A 16,786-nucleotide genomic window follows, 5' to 3' on the forward strand; every position below is an offset into this window, starting at 1 on the left:
AAAATTTTATTGGGAGTACCCATACTTCAAGCTCCGAAAGGGATCCAAACATCACTCTTGTTGCTGCTTTAATTACACAAACCTGAAACTGTTCTTAACCTGAAACTGTTCTTAACCTGAAGCACCACTTTAGCTAATGGGGCCTCCCACTGCTGCTGCACCGCCGGAACATGATTTCTGTTCTCATCCTGAAGCAAAGTTCTTAACCCAAGGTACTATTTCTGGGTTAGCGGAGTCTGTAACCTGAAGCATATGTAACCCGAAGCATATGTAACCCGAGGTACCACTGTACTTCGACACAGAAGCCGCCACACACTTAACTCAATTCCCATATCGTAAATTAAAGTGTTCACAATACGTTTAATAACATTTAATAAGCACAGTTAATTTATTTAAATATAATATTAAATACACAAATAATAGATTTAATTATAAAACAAAACTAATACACGGGCGTATGCACTTTCGTTAACCACACCTGACACAAAAAAATATCTTTTTAAGGCTTTAAGATCTATTTTTTCTTGAATGTTGCCGAGGGCTGCCAAAACGGGCATGGCGGTTCACGTGCAACCCAAGGCCCAGACCACCCGGCTCTATCGTCTAACACAGTGTTACCCAACCTTGGGCCTCCAGCTGTTTTTGGACTACAACTCCCATCATCCCTCGCTAGCAAGACCAGTGGTCAAGGATGATGGGAATTGTAGTCCAAAAACAGCTGGAGGCCCAAGGTTGGGTAACACTGGTCTAACAAACTACTCACAAGTACAGGCGTACTCTGGAAGGCATTCTCCCAACGCTGCCCAGATGATAGCAAGCAAATTGTGGGGTCCTGCCAGATCTCCATCTCTTTAGGTGGAGCAGAACCGTTTCCTCTCCCCACAAACCCAAGTTTCAGGCCACATCTAAGAAAGCTTGTCAAGTGCGCTTCCTCCTCTGACCTACACACCTGTTATATACATACACGGAATGGCTTCAGCTTAATCCACACAAGGGAATTGAAAAAAAACCCGCTTATTTATGCAGGCTTTTAATGGATTGCTGCTCTTTGATAACATGCCCTTCCATTGTGAGCATGTTTTCGCTGTGTTTTGCAATTAAAGAGGCGCCGCTTTGTGTTTCGAGGCACTTGAAACTTTTTAATGGCGTTATTTTTACATTCCTGATTTAGAGTCCTGATTTGTACCGGTTTTTCTGTTGTCGGCTTTTGTTTGTTTGAGAAGTGCCTTGGTCTTTCTTCTCAGAATTAAAGGTAACACGTAAATTGTTTAAACACTATTATTATTATTATTATTATTATTAATAGCTGTCAACTTTTCCCTTTTTTTAAGGGAAATTCCCTTATTCCTAATAATAATAATAATAATTTTTATTTATACCCCGCCCTCCACAGCCAAGGCCGGGCACAGGGCGGCTAGCAAGCAATAATAAAAACAAGCTGAATGAATATAACTTAAAAACAAGATTAAAATACAACAATTAAAATATTGAAACATTAAAATATTAAAATGCAGCCTCATCACAGGAGGAGAAAGGAAAAAGAAAAAAGAATAGGATTCCTCACAAGAAAAGGGAAAAGTTGACAGCTATGTTATTATTATTACATGCCATTCATACATTTTTAAGAAGTACTGTAAGCACTTTGGATATAAACTGCTTGTCAGAAAAGTAGGCTGCAAATTTACCCCAGAAATGTTCACCCCGGCTTGAAAAAGTACACCTGCGTACCTCTGAATAACATGGGCTTGGGACATGCCAAGAGAAGAGCTATTCCCTTTGAGCCTTGTGTGTAGTTTTCTGGTGGGTCACTATTGCAAACAGAGTGCTGCACTGGAAGTAGCCTCTCTCTGGTCCAGCAGGGCTCCTTCTTAAATGGACTCACTGCTGTTCCTACCCCAATCAGCTCAGAAAATGGCTAGAAAGGACACAATGAAATTTTGCAACTGAAGGAAGCCAAGCAGGGCTAGCTACCTGGGGGGGAGGCTGCCCGAGAACCAAGAATTAAACTGCTCTCAGCTCCAGAGAGAAAAAGTGGGTAAGGTGAAATTCTGATGGTAGGCTCATAAGGTTTTTGGGGGCGGGGGCTCAACTCAGATACAGTCCATAAAAGCACTTTTTAAATGTGCATACTGTTTACCACCGTCACCAACTTTTCCCCCCAGGAGTCCACAGATCGCCTCTGGCAACTCTTATGTGGAACAATTACTGGAGCATCATTTCTTTGTTGATTTCTGTAGAACCTTCCCAAAAAATTGTGCCCAAAATGGTTCTCAACGTATCACATGAACGACAATTGCAATTCAAAGACGTTACTAGTGTTCATCGTTAACACCAGTAGCAAAAAAAAGAATCCGTACAACTTTGTATAAAATATTAGAAATAAACTAACTGAATTAAGCAGCTTTCAGTAAACAGGAGAGAGAATCACATCAACACAAATGTAGAACATTAGCCATACCAAACATCCTCATGAGTTTATGGTAGTATTCCTCAAACTTGGGTCCCCAGCTGTTGCTAGACTCAAATCCAGTCATCCCTAGCTAGCACGACCAGTGGTCAGGGATGATGGGAGCTGTAGTCCAACATAGCTGGGGGTCCAAGTTTGAGAAACACTGGTTACGGTGTAAGACATTATGCCCCGTCTACCATCCAGGGGTCAGGGGGAAACTTGGTCCTTGCGACCTGCCATCTTACCTGATACTCGCTCCAATCAATGTTCAACCGCTCGGTGAGAGAGACTGGGATGCTGAGAGGAGCATCAACATAATCCTGCAAAGAGAGAGGCACAAGGTCCATCAGGGGTAGGATGATGTGATGAAGGAAGTGCAGTGGTACCTCAGGTTAAGTACTTAATTCATTCCAGAGGTCCGTACTTAACCTGAAACTGTTCTTAACCTGAAGCACCACTTTAGCTAATGGGGCCAGTGTGGTGTAGTGGTTAAGAGCGGTGGACTCGTAATCTGGGGAACCGGGTTCGCGTCTCCACTCCTCCACATGCAGCTGCTGGGTGACCTTGGGCTAGTCACACTTCTCTGAAGTCTCTCAGCCCCACTCACCTCACAGACTGTTTGTTGTGGGGGAGGAAGGGAAAGGAGAATGTTAGCCGCTTGGAGACTCCTTAAAGGGAGTGAAAGGTGGGATATCAAATCCAAACTCTTCTTCTTCTTCTTCTAGCTAATGGGGCCTCCTGCTGCTACTGTGCCACCGGAGCCCGATTTCTGTTATCATCCTGAAGCAAAGTTCTTAACCTGAAGCACTATTTCTGGGTTAGCGGAGTCTGCAACCTGAAGGGTATGTAACCTGAAGCGTATGTAACCTGAGGTACCACTGTACTAGAAATCCTGTACTACAAACAGGTCTGTGTATTTTACTCCTCTATTCCTCTCATCTAAAGCTTAGCTTTGGGTCCAAGACTTTCAGCCCAAGCCCATGCAGATTTGCTCATGATTAGGTTCCTATGAATTCAGGGGGAGTTTGCTCCCAAGGCCACTTGCAGCCTTAGTTGTATCCTGGTGTACTATTTACTTATTTCATTTATATCTCTTGCCTGATACAAACGGGACTTCCCATTTTATTTTCAGAAAAACCCTGTTAAGATAAGGTGAGGTTGAGAGACAGTGGGTGGCTCCAGGTACCTCCTGAAGATTCATACCTGGGTGGGATTTGAACTCAAGTCTTCCCAGTCCTAGTATGACGTTACAGTCAATTCACTATGCTGGCTGTCTCACACCAGTTGTCATTGTAAGCCATTTCCCCCAATGACATCTCTATGCATCTCAACGACTTTTCCAGGCACTGAATTTTCTCATCGCCTAAATTGGGAACGGCCAGTTGCCCCCCCCCATCCCGTTTTGACAGTCCTACCAAATTTAAAATGAGGTAGGGTCAAACGTTCAACTCGGTTCCACATATACGAAGGCAGTGTTTTCAGATTTAAAAAAATATTCCACACGTTAACATAGCCTTCATGTCCCTCGTTTGTTTACATGCAGGAAACATTTTTAAGTGTACAGTGCCAAGCCTAACAACATGTGTTTCATTCCTGAGAAGCCCCAATGACTAGATAACACAGGCTTTATTATGGCGCCTGCACTACTTGTGCATTAATAGACATATAGTGCTCTGATCATGAGAAGCAGGAGTTCTGCTCTGTACTGCACTATTCTGGCTAATCATCGGCAGTAATTATCCTGTTCTGGGCACATTTTAAGGAAGACACTGACAAACTGAAGTACAGTGGTGCCTCGCAAGACGAAATTAATCCGTTCTGTGAGGCTCTTCGTATAGCGGTTTTTTCGTCTTGCGAAGCAAGCCCATTGACAGCTTAGCAGATTAGTGCTATTACCGGTTTAGCGGCTTTTAGCGGATCAGCTGATAATCGGCTTAGGGCTTAGGAAAAGGGGGGGGAGGGAAAAAAACCCCGCAGGAACTTGCAAGACATTTTCGTCTTGAGAAGCAAGCCCATAGGGAAATTCGTTTTGTGAAGCGCCTCCAAAACGGAAAACCCTTTCGTCTAGCGGGTTTTCCGTCTTGCGAGGCGTTCGTCTTGCAGGGCACCACTGTATGCCCAGAGAAGGGAGACCAGGATGTCTCGAAACAAGGTCTTATAAGAAGCATTTCAAAGATCTGGGTATGTTTAGCCTGGAGGAGCAAAGATTAAGGGGAGACATGTTCTTCAAATATCCGAAGGGCTGGCTTCAGGCTTCCATCATTTCTATTTCATTCTGTCTTTTTCTGGGTCTCTGCCCCAGTCAGCATTCTGTGTCCACTGAGCATGCTCAGTCCCCAGAAGATGGTGCAAATTTGTTTTCCCGTTGCTCCAGAGAGCAGGGCTAGAACAAATGGGTGGAGTCTGCAGGGAAGAAGATTTCGGCTAAGCGCTAGAAGCTTCCCCCTGGTAAAAGTGGAACAGAGGCTGGCTTAGGAAGTGTCTAGCTTTTCCTTCAACAGACTCTCTCTCTCTACACACACACACACACACACACACACACACACACCATATTTTTGCTCTATAAGACTCACATTTTCCCTCCTAAAAAGTAAGGGGAAATGTGTGTGCGTCTTATAGAGCGAATGCAGGCTGCGCAGCTATTTCAGAAGCCAGAACAGCAAGAGGGATTGTTGCTTTCACTGCGCAGCGATCCCTCTTGCTGTTCTGGCTTCTGAGATTCAGAATATATTTTTTTCTTGTTTTCCTCCTCCAAAAACTAGGTGCGTCTTGTGTTCTGGTGCGTCTTTTAGAGCGAAAAATACGGTGTGTGTGTGTGTGTGTGTGTGTGTGTGTATACACCCACACCCACACACCCATATATGAATGAGACGACTCCCAAGGTCCCTCTCAGCTCCACACATCTTTGAAAAAGCCAGTTTGTGTAGCAAAATACACCTTTCTGCCCCTCCCAATACCAGCCTGGGAGGGAAACATCACTGGCTGCCTGGAATACAGAAGCTGGCAATCCCTGCCTAAATGAATGGCCCCTTTTCTCCACAATTAAGTGGCTTTCAAAGGCTTCTTCCTGAGCTCCGAATCCTGATTTACGGCGGTTCATAAGTGCTGAGGAAGACACCGTGGAGTGTGGCATTGCACTCCTGCTAGATTTCACAGCAACCGTATTTCACCTGTGTTACGTCTCCCCGTTGCGAAGCGCGTTACTGTGGCGTCCTTTTCTATGGGAGGAACAAGCCTCTCGGCTGAATGCTTTCAAAAGGATTTCTCAGAGAGGACCGCCTGAGCAGCAGTGGGGAAGGGGAAGGACAGAAGTAGCAAATCCCAAAACTGCTGCAGATTCTAGGCCCTCTTGTGGCTGCAAATGCGAAGGTGGGGCTGTCTGCGACGGTGCTGCCAAGACCAGCCAACACCTAAACAGACACTCTCTGACTTTCAGGAAAATAGCACCAAGGTTCATCTGCCCCGGAACACTGCCCTCTGACCTGACAGCTCCTTCCGCCCATTCCCTGGTGAATGAAATGAATCCTTTTAATTGCTCAGAGGAAACCTGTACTCCAATCTGAGCCTTCTCAGGTTTGTGTAGCCAAAACGGATGCACAAAATCAGCAAGGAAAATCCTAAAAACCCCAATAATCCCTTAATAGCTCAAGTAGCGTGGAATGTTGAGGTGGGAGGTGATAACTAGAAGGGGGAGAACACACTGGAATAGCTAACAGGAGGACACAGAAACACAGACATATGCAAAGGGTCAAACGAACCATCTTGCTGTCTTGGATAGCTTCACAATGGACTACCCCTCACCATTTTATTTTTAAGGAAAAGGGGCACAAAACAGCCCACTGAGCATGTTCAACAGGCACAGAATGCTGATTACCATATTTTTCGCTCTATAAGATGCACTTTCCCCCCTCCAAAAATTAAGGGGAAATGTGTGTGCGTCTTATGGAGCGAATGCAGGCTCCATCGCTTCAGCAAAAGCAAAGCGAAGCCTCCGAAGCGCAGCGGGAGCGCTCCCGTCGCGATCTGGAGGCTTTGCGTTGCTTTCGCTGAAGCCTGGAGAGCGAGAGGGGTAGGTGCGCACCGACCCCTCTCGCTCTCCAGGCTTCAGGGATAGCCGCCTGAAGACTCACCTGGCTTCAGTGATAGCCGCTGAAGCCTAGAGAGCAAGAGGGATCGGTGCGCACCAATCCCTCTTGCTTTCCCAGCTTCACTTCGCTGCAGAGGCTTCAGCGAAGCGGGAGCAGAAATGGAAGGGGCTCCGTTTTTCCCGCCGCTTCGTTGAAGGGGCGCTGCGCAGAGAGGGAGAGAATTTTTTTCCCTCGCTCTCCCCCTCTAAAACTAGGTGTGTCCTATGGTCGGGTGCATCCTATAGAACGAAAAATATGGTGATCTGTTGAATTATCTGCTTGTTGAGCAGAGGACCAAGGGAAAGAAGGGATGGAATAGGGAAGATGGAAACCTGAAGAGAAACAAGTCAATGTTGCAGTGACCCCTACTTGTACATACTAATGGGAAACTCCTTCGCCAAGTTACAATCCTTAATATTGTAATAGTTGTGTGTTGATAGCTATGCCAAAGCATAACTATCAACACACAAGAGGCCTTGGGGGGGGGGACCCTGGGCATTGCATATGTGTGCAAAAAACTGAGCCCCACTCCCAAAAAGAAGACCCCAAAAGAACCCACTGCTTAGTGGCCAGAGAAACCAAGTATTGGGGGCCCTCAGAAGTGGAAAAGCACAGGCAGAAAAAAGAGAGGAGCCTGGGAAAGGACACAGCTGGCTGGCCTTAAACCCCACTTATTTCACATTCCAGGGTTGAGTCCTAGCACTGGGAACAGATGTCTGGTCTGGACTCTGGCGCAAAATTAAGCCCGTGAAGAGATTCCGGTGACTACGGAGAAGCAAACGCCAGGTCTCTGCTCCCAGAGTTGGTTCACAAACAGCTTGTGCCATCGGCAAAAACAAAAAAGTTTATCTTGGAACAGCTTCGCGGCAACTCTGCCTGCCCCCGTACCTGCTTCCAGTTAAAAACAAGCCCTTCTGCCCGGTAGCCCCGCTCTTTGTACTCCTTGAAAAATTCACAGCCTGCGTGAAGAGAAGAACGAGAGGGTGAGAGGGAATCCGTGAATGAACATGCACAGGGTAGTATCCAGACTTGACTTCCCACTCAGCAGGCTGGATTTAAATCAAATCGATTTAAATCCCGACTTAAATCACTAGTCAGTAAGACTTGATTTAAATCATTTTTTTACAGATAGACTAATTCTTGCTAGTATAATCTTAATATTTACAACCAGATGAAGGTTTCATTTTTGGAATAATAAATTTTCAGAGTAGTTTTTACAGTTATATCAAAAATTACTGATTTGGTTATACTATTTAAAACACACAGACAGATAATGATGAAATGATTGCGAGGTTTAATAAGTTAACTGTTTATATTTGGACAACTTTTCTGCTGTACTTTATTGGAAGGAGAAAAACAATCATTTTCTTAATAAAAATTTAAACAATTTATTTAGCTAAAGCAATAACATCATAGCTTATGTACAGTGGTGCCCCGCAAGACGAACGCCTCGCAAGACGGAAAACCCGCTAGACGAAAGGGTTTTCCGTTTTGGAGGCGCTTCGCAAAACGAATTTCCCTATGGGCTTGCTTCACAAGATGAAAATGTCTTGCGAGTTCCTGCGGGTTTTTTTTCCTCCCCCCCCCCCTTTTCCTAAGCCCTAAGCCGCTTATCAGCTGATCCGCTGATAAGCCGCTTAACAGCTGATCTGCTAAAAGCCGCTAAACCGCTAATAGCGCTAATCCGCTAAGCTGTCAATGGGCTTGCTTCGCAAGACGAAAAAACCGCTATACGAAGAGCCTCACGGAACGGATTAATTTCGTCTTGCGAGGCACCACTGTATCCATGTTTGTTAACTGGCGTGGTTAAACTTTTTTTAAAAAAACACACAACAGACTCAGTTTTAGCACACATGAAAAACTTAAAACAAATCCTTATTTCCTGATAAATAGCCTTTGGACTATAATGTAACCTTAAATAGAAAACTATCTTTAAAAAGATTTTTCCTCCAGAAACATTTTATTTTAAAAACCCAATTGAAATAATAAAAATCTGATTTAAATTTTAAAAATCCATTTTTTTGTTTTTAAAAACCATTGATTTTTATCTACCCTGCCACTCAGCTGCTTCTGAGGTAGAGGGAGGAAACACTCCATGTCTGTCCTCCAGAATCAAGAGTCCAGGACAAACAGTGTGTTAAGGGCTAGAGCCGGTTGCTGGGTCACAAGAGGTCAGACCACCGTCATCGCCACCACCAGACCGGCACCAAGGGGGTCACAGGAGGCTCAGTGGCAAGCAAGGAAGCAGGGACTGGCAGCCCTCACCAGGCAGCAGGCAAGGCTTGTCGCCAGAAGCTGAAACCAGCCAAGGGACCGCGCTCTCAAACTCTGCCCCAGCGAGTGCATTTCATGCATCAGCACATGGCTCTCAGCTACCCCCCCCCCAAAGCTGGTTTGGAAACGGTTCTTGAAATGGTGTTTGCTGGCAGGGGAGAAGCCTGAAATCCCCTTGCTTGGAATAGCTGGCAGTGAAGAAGAGGCCACAGGGCGGGGAAAACAATTCCCGACACATTGGTTCTTCGAACCATGTTTTAAAGCGTTTGCTCCTTAACAGTTTTATTCCACAATAGAAATATTCAGGCCTGCAAAGCGATATGCATGCTCAGAGGTTATTTGTACATAGCCATATGAAAATGTCTCCGGGTTCCTTTGGGAAGAAGGACCGGGTGTCTATTTTTAATAATCATCATCGTAATAAATTTAGAAATTCCTTCCAGTAGCACCTTAGAGACCAACTAAGTTTGTTATTGGTATGAGCTTTCGTGTGCATGCACACTTCTTCATGTAATGATAAATAATAAATAATAATAATAATAATAATAATAATAATAATAATAATTTATTTATACCCCGCCCATCTGGCTGAGTTTCCCCAGCCACTCTGGGCGGCTTCCAATCAAGTGTTAAAAACAATGCAGCATTAAATATTAAAAACTTCTCTAAACAGGGATGCCTTCAGATGTCTTTTAAAGAGAAGATAGCTGCTTATTTCCTTCACATCTGAAGGGAGGGCATTCCACAGGGTGGGTGCCACTACCAAGAAGGCCCTCTGTCTGGTTCCCTGTAACCTCACTTCTCTCAATGAGGGAACCACCAGAAGGCCCTCGGCGCTGGACCTCAGTGTCCGGGCTAAATGATGGGGGTGGAGACGCTCCTTCAGGTATAAAGGACCGAGGCCGAGATACACAAATTTGTTTGTTTGTTTGACTTATGCCCCACCTTTTTCTCCTAAGGAGCTGAAGGTGGTGTACAGGGTTCTCCCCTCCATTTAATTCCTACAACAATCCTGCGAGGTAGGTTCAGGTAGCTTAGGCTGAGCAGTAGGTGACCCATTGAGTTTCATGACCAGTGGGCCTCTGAACGTGGGTTCTTAACCACAACACCACACTGGCTGGTTGATTTTTAAAACAGTCTCTCAGAATGAGAGTGCAGGTCCTCTCCATCCAGGCCATACATTTAAAGAATTATTTCCCACTAACAGTCATGTCTTCCTCCAAAGAACCCTGGGAACTGTAGGTTCCTAAGGGTGCTAACTTTGCAGGGTTACAGTTCCCGGCACTCTTCAACAAACTGCAGTGCCCGAGATTCTCCAGGGCTGCTGAAAGTGGTTTAATAGTGCTTTAAATGTTTGGAGCGGATGCGACCTTAAGCTAGGCTATATGAAGCATAGTGGTCATGCCAAACTGGGACAAGGTTTGGGCCAGTTGCGATTAGAGCATCATGCCGCTTGAATTCAAAATTGATCTCTCGTATATATAAATAAATATGTACACACACACACACACACACACACACACACACAAAGGCACTTCCTAGATTGGTTTGAGAAGCCTTCAAAAACTTTAATAAAAAAACAACAACCTTGGCAATTACTGAGCCATGTTCTGGTGGTGACAATTCACCCATGGATTGATGCAACCTTAATTGGAACACTCCCAGTGTGGGTCTCCCATCCATTAGAAGATGTCGAGCACCTAAGCATGTGCTCATTTCCCCCACGTAATGCCTCTCAAGGAACATCCCACAGCATTTCAAGACTTTGCAGAGTTTCCAGGTCAGCACCTGCTTGCCATGAGTTTCCTCGCTGTTTGCTAGCAGCAGAATCCCAGGCTTGGAATTAGCAGGGAGGGGAGGGGAAACCCGAGTTCCAGCATCGCGGGTGAGCGGCGATGCCAAATTCAAGGACGCATCCTTCCTGCAGCCACCCATTATCCCGGCACTCGACATCCATTTGCAGCAACATCCACTTTTGATGTGCTACTGGCTATGTTCCCGTAGGGGTTTGTGGGAGTGGGAGCACGGAAGGGCAACACAGACCCGGTCTAAAAGCCATGGGCAGAGACTGCTAGACTCTGACTGAGGAGCCTTATATTTCCAGAGTTTTCTCCCAAGACAAAGGAACTCCTCCATCCAGAGACAAGCAGGGACTCTGATAAGAGACCGTGCAATTCTTGAAATACGTTGGGTGCGCTAAAGAAACTGGAACAATTTTGTAAATGAAAGAGGTGGTTTTTTTCTGCACCCGTTAAGAGTTTTGTCTTCTTGGATATTGGAGGTGCTCCTATTTTACTGTGGGAGAAACCACTCATAGCCATTTTGCCCTCTTCCCAGTAGGAAAGCTTTCCCCAACCTAATGGTCCTCAGGGTGTTTTGAACCACAACTCCCATCAGCCCCAGGGCTAGACATACAGCGGTACCTCTGGTTACGTACTTAATTCGTTCCGGAGGTCCGTTCTTAACCTGAAACTGTTCTTAACCTGAGGTACCACTTTAGCTAATGGGGCCTCCTGTTGGTGCGCAATTTCTGTTCTCATCCTGAGGTAAAGTTCTTAACCCAAGGTACCCGAGGTACCACTGTACTGCACTGGCTGGGGCTGTTGAGAGTTGTAGGCCAAAACATCTGGAAGGAACCAGGCTGAGGAAGGCTGCACTAGACAGCTGTGCGGAATTGCTGCTCGTCCCTCAGAACGCTTCCTTCCTACCTGGGTACGGGATGGAGAGGAGGGTGAAGTCTGCATAGCGCTGTGCTTTATCCACCTTCTCGGAAGACGTCACGCTAGGGAAGGAAAACAGAGAAACGCACTACACGTGTGTGAAGCTGACTGGCATGGCGTGGCAATTGTGGGCCAACCTCAACAAAGTCAGCCCAGTTTCCCCGGCTGCTCCCCACCCCAAATAATCTCAGCTTTTCACCAACAAAAGTTTACAGAGAATAACTGCACGTTCAGGATCTCTTTCCAATTAAGGCATGAGCTAGTCTTTGTGCTTAAATTATCCCATCTGGCATTCTTTCTCTTTTCCTTTTCTTGAAGATTACAAAGCAGTACCTGGCTGGATTACCCTTCACGCCTAGTCTCCAACAGAAGCTTGTTTGTTTTTAATTTTGATGAGTCTGGGGTGGGGAATTAGAAATGGCATCACGCTGAATGCAGAATGCCACAAACCAATTTCATTTATGAAGCAAGCCAAGTTTCTTAAGCTCATAGCTACCAAGTGGCAGGCATCCTGCCAAGACCTGGAAAAGCTCCCTGCAACAACAACAAAACAAAAACACCCTGCCTAATTAAGCAAGCATTTCATGGCAGAGACTTTGAGCTGAACAACGCACTATAAAACATGATTCCTGCACGCAGTGAGCAAACTCGCAAGAGAAAAGTTCAGTGTAGTCTTCTCCCTGACATCCCTATTTTGCTACACGCAAAGAGCATTTTAATGTATGGGCCCATAATAAAATAAAAAAGAACTTCCTCACCCATTTGCATTCCGAAGTGCTGCTACCTAGCATTCTATCCTTGCATTATGTGCAGAACAACTATCTGCAACCACACTTCAGGAGGCTCTACGCTCGAGGAAAAACAAACCTAGGCCAAAAACACAGAGAGGCACTCGGCACATTCCTCCATTTGGGGGCTCTTTCCAGCAGGGCAGGTGAAGAGAAGTCAAAAGAGAGAGAATGACCCTAGGAACGTCTGCCGAAAATGAAACCTGGTTGCTATATCCAGATAGCAGCAACAACTTGGCTTCCTTTACTTTTTTAAACTCATTTCAATATATTTTTATCCCACCGTTTTCTTTGCAGCAGGGATGGGGAAACCTTGATATGTTACTGAACTCCAACTCCCATCAGCCCCAGCCAGCATGGCCAATAGTCAGGGATGATGGGAGATGCAGTTTAATATCTGGAGTGTTACAGCTTCCCCGTCCCAACTCTACCCTTCTGCCTTTTATCCTCACAATACCTCCTTGAAGGCAGCTGAGGCCGAGTGATAGGACCTGCTCAAGGTTAGTTATTCAGGAACCTTTAGGCAACAGTGAGAACCATTGTGAAGTATCCCTGATCTAAATCTGAACCGCTGTCCTACACCTGCTCTTAGGAGCATCCGTCACCTGCAGTGCTTCTCAAAAGTTGCCGGCGGCCAATTGGGACGCACAACACACAAATGGCACCCGTACTTACTTCAAGCCAAACTTCACTTTCTTGTTCTCCACCATCAAGTCACAGATGTACGCAACCGACAGGTACCTCAAGAGCTTGATGTCATGACCTCGGACCTTGTCGAACAGCTGCGAGTCTGCATTTCTGAAATACAGGGCAAGGGGATGTTGTTTTTCACCCGGAGGAGGAAATGCAGAAGGCTCAGATTAGCAGAATCAAGGCATAAGCAAGTCCTACAAGCCAACACATAACGCTTCACATAGCAGTCCTAATGCTCTACAATGGCCAAGACCAAGGACATGATAAGCCGGGCGATTCTCCTGTGCAAGACTTGTTGATTTCAACGTGGCTTTTGCAGCAGAGCTTCCCTGATGGATGGTGCCCCAGCTCAGTAGTAAAAGCATCTGAAGAACCTCTTTAGGAAAACGGGTTCCATTATTTATCCAAATCTCTGGAGGTTCTTGTAAGGGAGCACATCCACTATGAAAATGTACAATGATTTAGGTGTCCTGACCTCACTCCATATTCTGGGGGTGGTTCTGTAGGGGTTGCTGAGAACTCCAAAGAGGTCCCCAACAACTTCCAGAATCAAGGCCCCCAGAATTAAGTTCGGGAGGAGGGGGGGAGCTAAGCCAAACCAGTTAAACAATCAAATTTAGAAGTCACACACGTCCAACACTGCCCTGTGAGTGGCAAACAAGCAAGACCTTGAGAGAGGATTTTAATCGGCCTAAAATTACCAGAAGGAATAATCTTAAAACTGCAAGCTATGCATTAACAATGGAGCCCATTCTGCCGATGGATTTTTAAAGTTTTGCTTCAAACTGTTCTTTTGATCTCGCCGAAGTCTGAAAGTATTTTATTATTGATATTTCTATGCTGAGATTTTAGGACTGCTTTTTATGAGTTGCTCTCTGGTTTTGTTTTAAATTCTATTGTGAAGCACTTCCAAGTGCCTTAATATAGTACAGCAGGCTATAGGTTCGTGGAATTAAAAAAACAAGCAAACCCAAGAAGAAATATTGACAGCAAGTGTGTAGGACTTGCTCTCAGTCCACCTCCCATACGATCCTTACCTCCCCCCTACCCCAAACTCTACTGCAGCCCAGAAAAAGCATCATTGGACTGGCCTGTTCTCACAGAACACCAACCATTGCTTTGTGACCCACAACAGCCAAGTACTTCCCTGCCTTGGGAGAGATGAAATTATGGAAGTGCAAGTTTTTCCATTACTGCAGCTCCATGATGGCAGAAAAGGTCCCTCTTACATTTTCTCTCTGCCATGCCAGCGTAAAGCAAAGAGTCAAAACTTTGTCTGACATATTTGTAGGAGGTGGTTGGGTCAAACAGACCTGAAAGCAGAGTCCTCTTCTGATATGTCCTCTGTATCTGCCCAGGCATCATCTGTGCCCCCTGCAGAGAAGACACCGAGAGAAGTTCAATATATTAGTAGCCACAGCCTCTGCCCTAAACAGATTGGGTCAGCTGGCATAAGAATCTCAGCACTTCTCCCACAAAGCATGGTTCTGGACTTCCCGCGTGTTCCAATAATGTAAGATGCCGTTTGTGATGATGAACGAGTCCTATCAAATCATCAGGCTCGTCCCACGTAGGCGACTCGCTTGCCGCCTCACAAACTGGAAGGATACTACCAACAGGACCAGCTTTATTACAGAGCTTTTCCCTTCAGTCCCACCCCTCGTTTCATTGATGGGGAATTGCGGAGGGTTGGGAAATTGCTCCAAGGTGATGTAGACCCTGAAAACGACCCTGAGAGGTAGGCGAGGCTGAGATATAAGATAACACAGATTGCAGCACACTGGCACTCAATGACTTCATGGCTCTGAAGAGATCAGAATCCCATGCCCGTATATTTTCCTGGACCACCCAGGTATATTTGACACTACCCCTATCTTTTTACTTTTCAGTGCTATGCATAACATTAAATATTATATTTAAAGTGTTTTCTGACGTGAAACTTATCAAGCGGATAAGGAACGTGTGCCTGCTTCCTGCATGGTAAAGCAAGTGGTGCTGGCCATAAATCAAGACTGTTCATTTAGTCTAGGTTAGGGGTCTGCAACCCGCAGCTCCGGAGCCACATGTGGCTCTTTTACACCTTTGCCGCGGCTCCAGGGCAGATACTAGCGAGGGGAGGAGGTGCATTGTGCGCCCCGACACTCCCCACTGTGGCGGGCGCTGTACTGGCTGTGACGTCGCATGGGGGCGGTGCGTGCGTTAGTCACGCACCGTCCTGACGTCACCTTCCCGCCCGCTACATTGTATGGGGCATGTACGCTGGTCACTGCATTGAAAGGGGGCATGTACGCTGGTCACTGTTTTGAAGGGGAGTGAAGAACACACACACACAAAAAAGGTAACTTGTTAATTTAACGTTTATTTCTATGAGGAGGAGTAATTCTGAGGGGCCAAACAAAGAAATAATAAAAAAGTGACAAAAACGTTATTTTTATAATGACGAGTTTTGCGGCTCCCAGTTTTTTTTTCTTCAGAAACGGGTCCAAGTGGCTCTTTTTGTCTTAAAGGTTGCAGACCCCTGGTCTAGGTGAAGAAATTGAAGCATGCAGTAACACTAACAGTTTCAACTCTTTCTTTACAGAAACAAAACAAAAAACAGGATTGGGGAACTTTTTTGGCCCGGTGGACCAGATCATTATCTGCCTCTACCCAATGGGACAGCTTACCTGACAACCACCTGACATCACAATGAAGTCAGATGATTGGCATGTGGCCTGTCCCGCTCAACTGCTCAAGCATCCTGCTCAGCCCTTCCCAGACACCAGGGACAGGGCTGTGGCTCAGCCGCTTTCTGCAGAGATCAGCAATGCAACAGAGATGCCCACAGAAAACCGAGTCATGCAGTGGATCCTTTGCAGAAAGCAGGGCTGCAGTCACCGGCCATCAGCACAACTCCAGCACGCAGCCAATCACAACAGGCGTGACCTCACCACCTGTTTAGCTGATGGGTGAGGACTTCAATACTGCTTTCTGCAGCGATAGGCTGTGTGATCAGGCTGCCCCACAAGGAAGTCTGTCACACAGCTCATCCAGTTGCACCTGTACCTGCCCTACACTTGACTCCTCATAAGTGATGTCAGCTATGAGGCAGCTGGGTGTGGTTTGGGGGAAACAGCCTCACCAGCCAGATTGGGACCTGTGCTGGACCAAATATGGCCAGAGGTTCCCCACCCAAGTTAAAGACCTTAATGCTGCGATGACCTCCTGAAGGTGTACAGCCAATCGGAAAATAGGGGAGGGGAGTCTTAGCATTGAGTGCAGCTCCCCATAATTAAGAGGTAAAGGTAAAGGGACCCCTGACCATTAGGTCCAGTCGTGACCGACACTGGGATTGCGGCGCTCATCTTGCTTTATTGGCCGAGGGAGCCAGCGTACAGCTTCCGGGTCATGTGGCCAGCATGACTAAGCCGCTTCTGGCGAACCAGAGCAGCGCACGGAAACGCCGTTTACCTTCCCACCAGAGCAGTACCTATTTATCTACTTGCACTTTGACATGCTTTCGAACTGCTAGGTTGGCAGGAGCAGGGACCGAGCAACGGGAGCTCACTCTGTTGCAGGGATTCGAACCGCTGACCTTCTGATCGGCAAGCCCTAGGCTCTGTGGTTTAACCCACAGCGCCACCCACGTCCCCATAATTAAGAGGACAATTGTCTAAATGTCATATTTTGCATAACGTGAAAGTTAGAAATCAGATTTTCTTTGTGCAACAAGCAGCTCCCTTGGCACAGAGGTTT

The 16,786-nt window shown here is 46.1% G+C and overlaps 1 protein-coding gene across 3 annotated transcripts in view; it reads right to left on the reverse strand.

Moving 5' to 3' along the window:
• The window catches only part of MTMR14 (myotubularin related protein 14), an 85,416-nt gene that overhangs the window by 51,563 nt on the left and 17,067 nt on the right, over positions 1-16,786 (reverse strand). For all 3 annotated transcript variants that reach the window (XM_079962449.1, XM_079962448.1, XM_079962450.1), the window contains exons 5-9: positions 14,365-14,425; positions 13,034-13,156; positions 11,559-11,632; positions 7,465-7,535; positions 2,695-2,769 (exon numbers count right to left, since the gene is read on the reverse strand). In XM_079962449.1, coding sequence (XP_079818575.1) covers positions 2,695-2,769; positions 7,465-7,535; positions 11,559-11,632; positions 13,034-13,156; positions 14,365-14,425 — 404 coding nt within the window. The remainder of the gene's footprint in view (positions 1-2,694; positions 2,770-7,464; positions 7,536-11,558; positions 11,633-13,033; positions 13,157-14,364; positions 14,426-16,786) is intronic.

Source organism: Podarcis cretensis (assembly GCF_951804945.1).
Source record: "Podarcis cretensis genome assembly, chromosome: 2".
In the NCBI taxonomy this organism is placed as follows: Eukaryota; Metazoa; Chordata; class Lepidosauria; order Squamata; family Lacertidae; genus Podarcis; species Podarcis cretensis.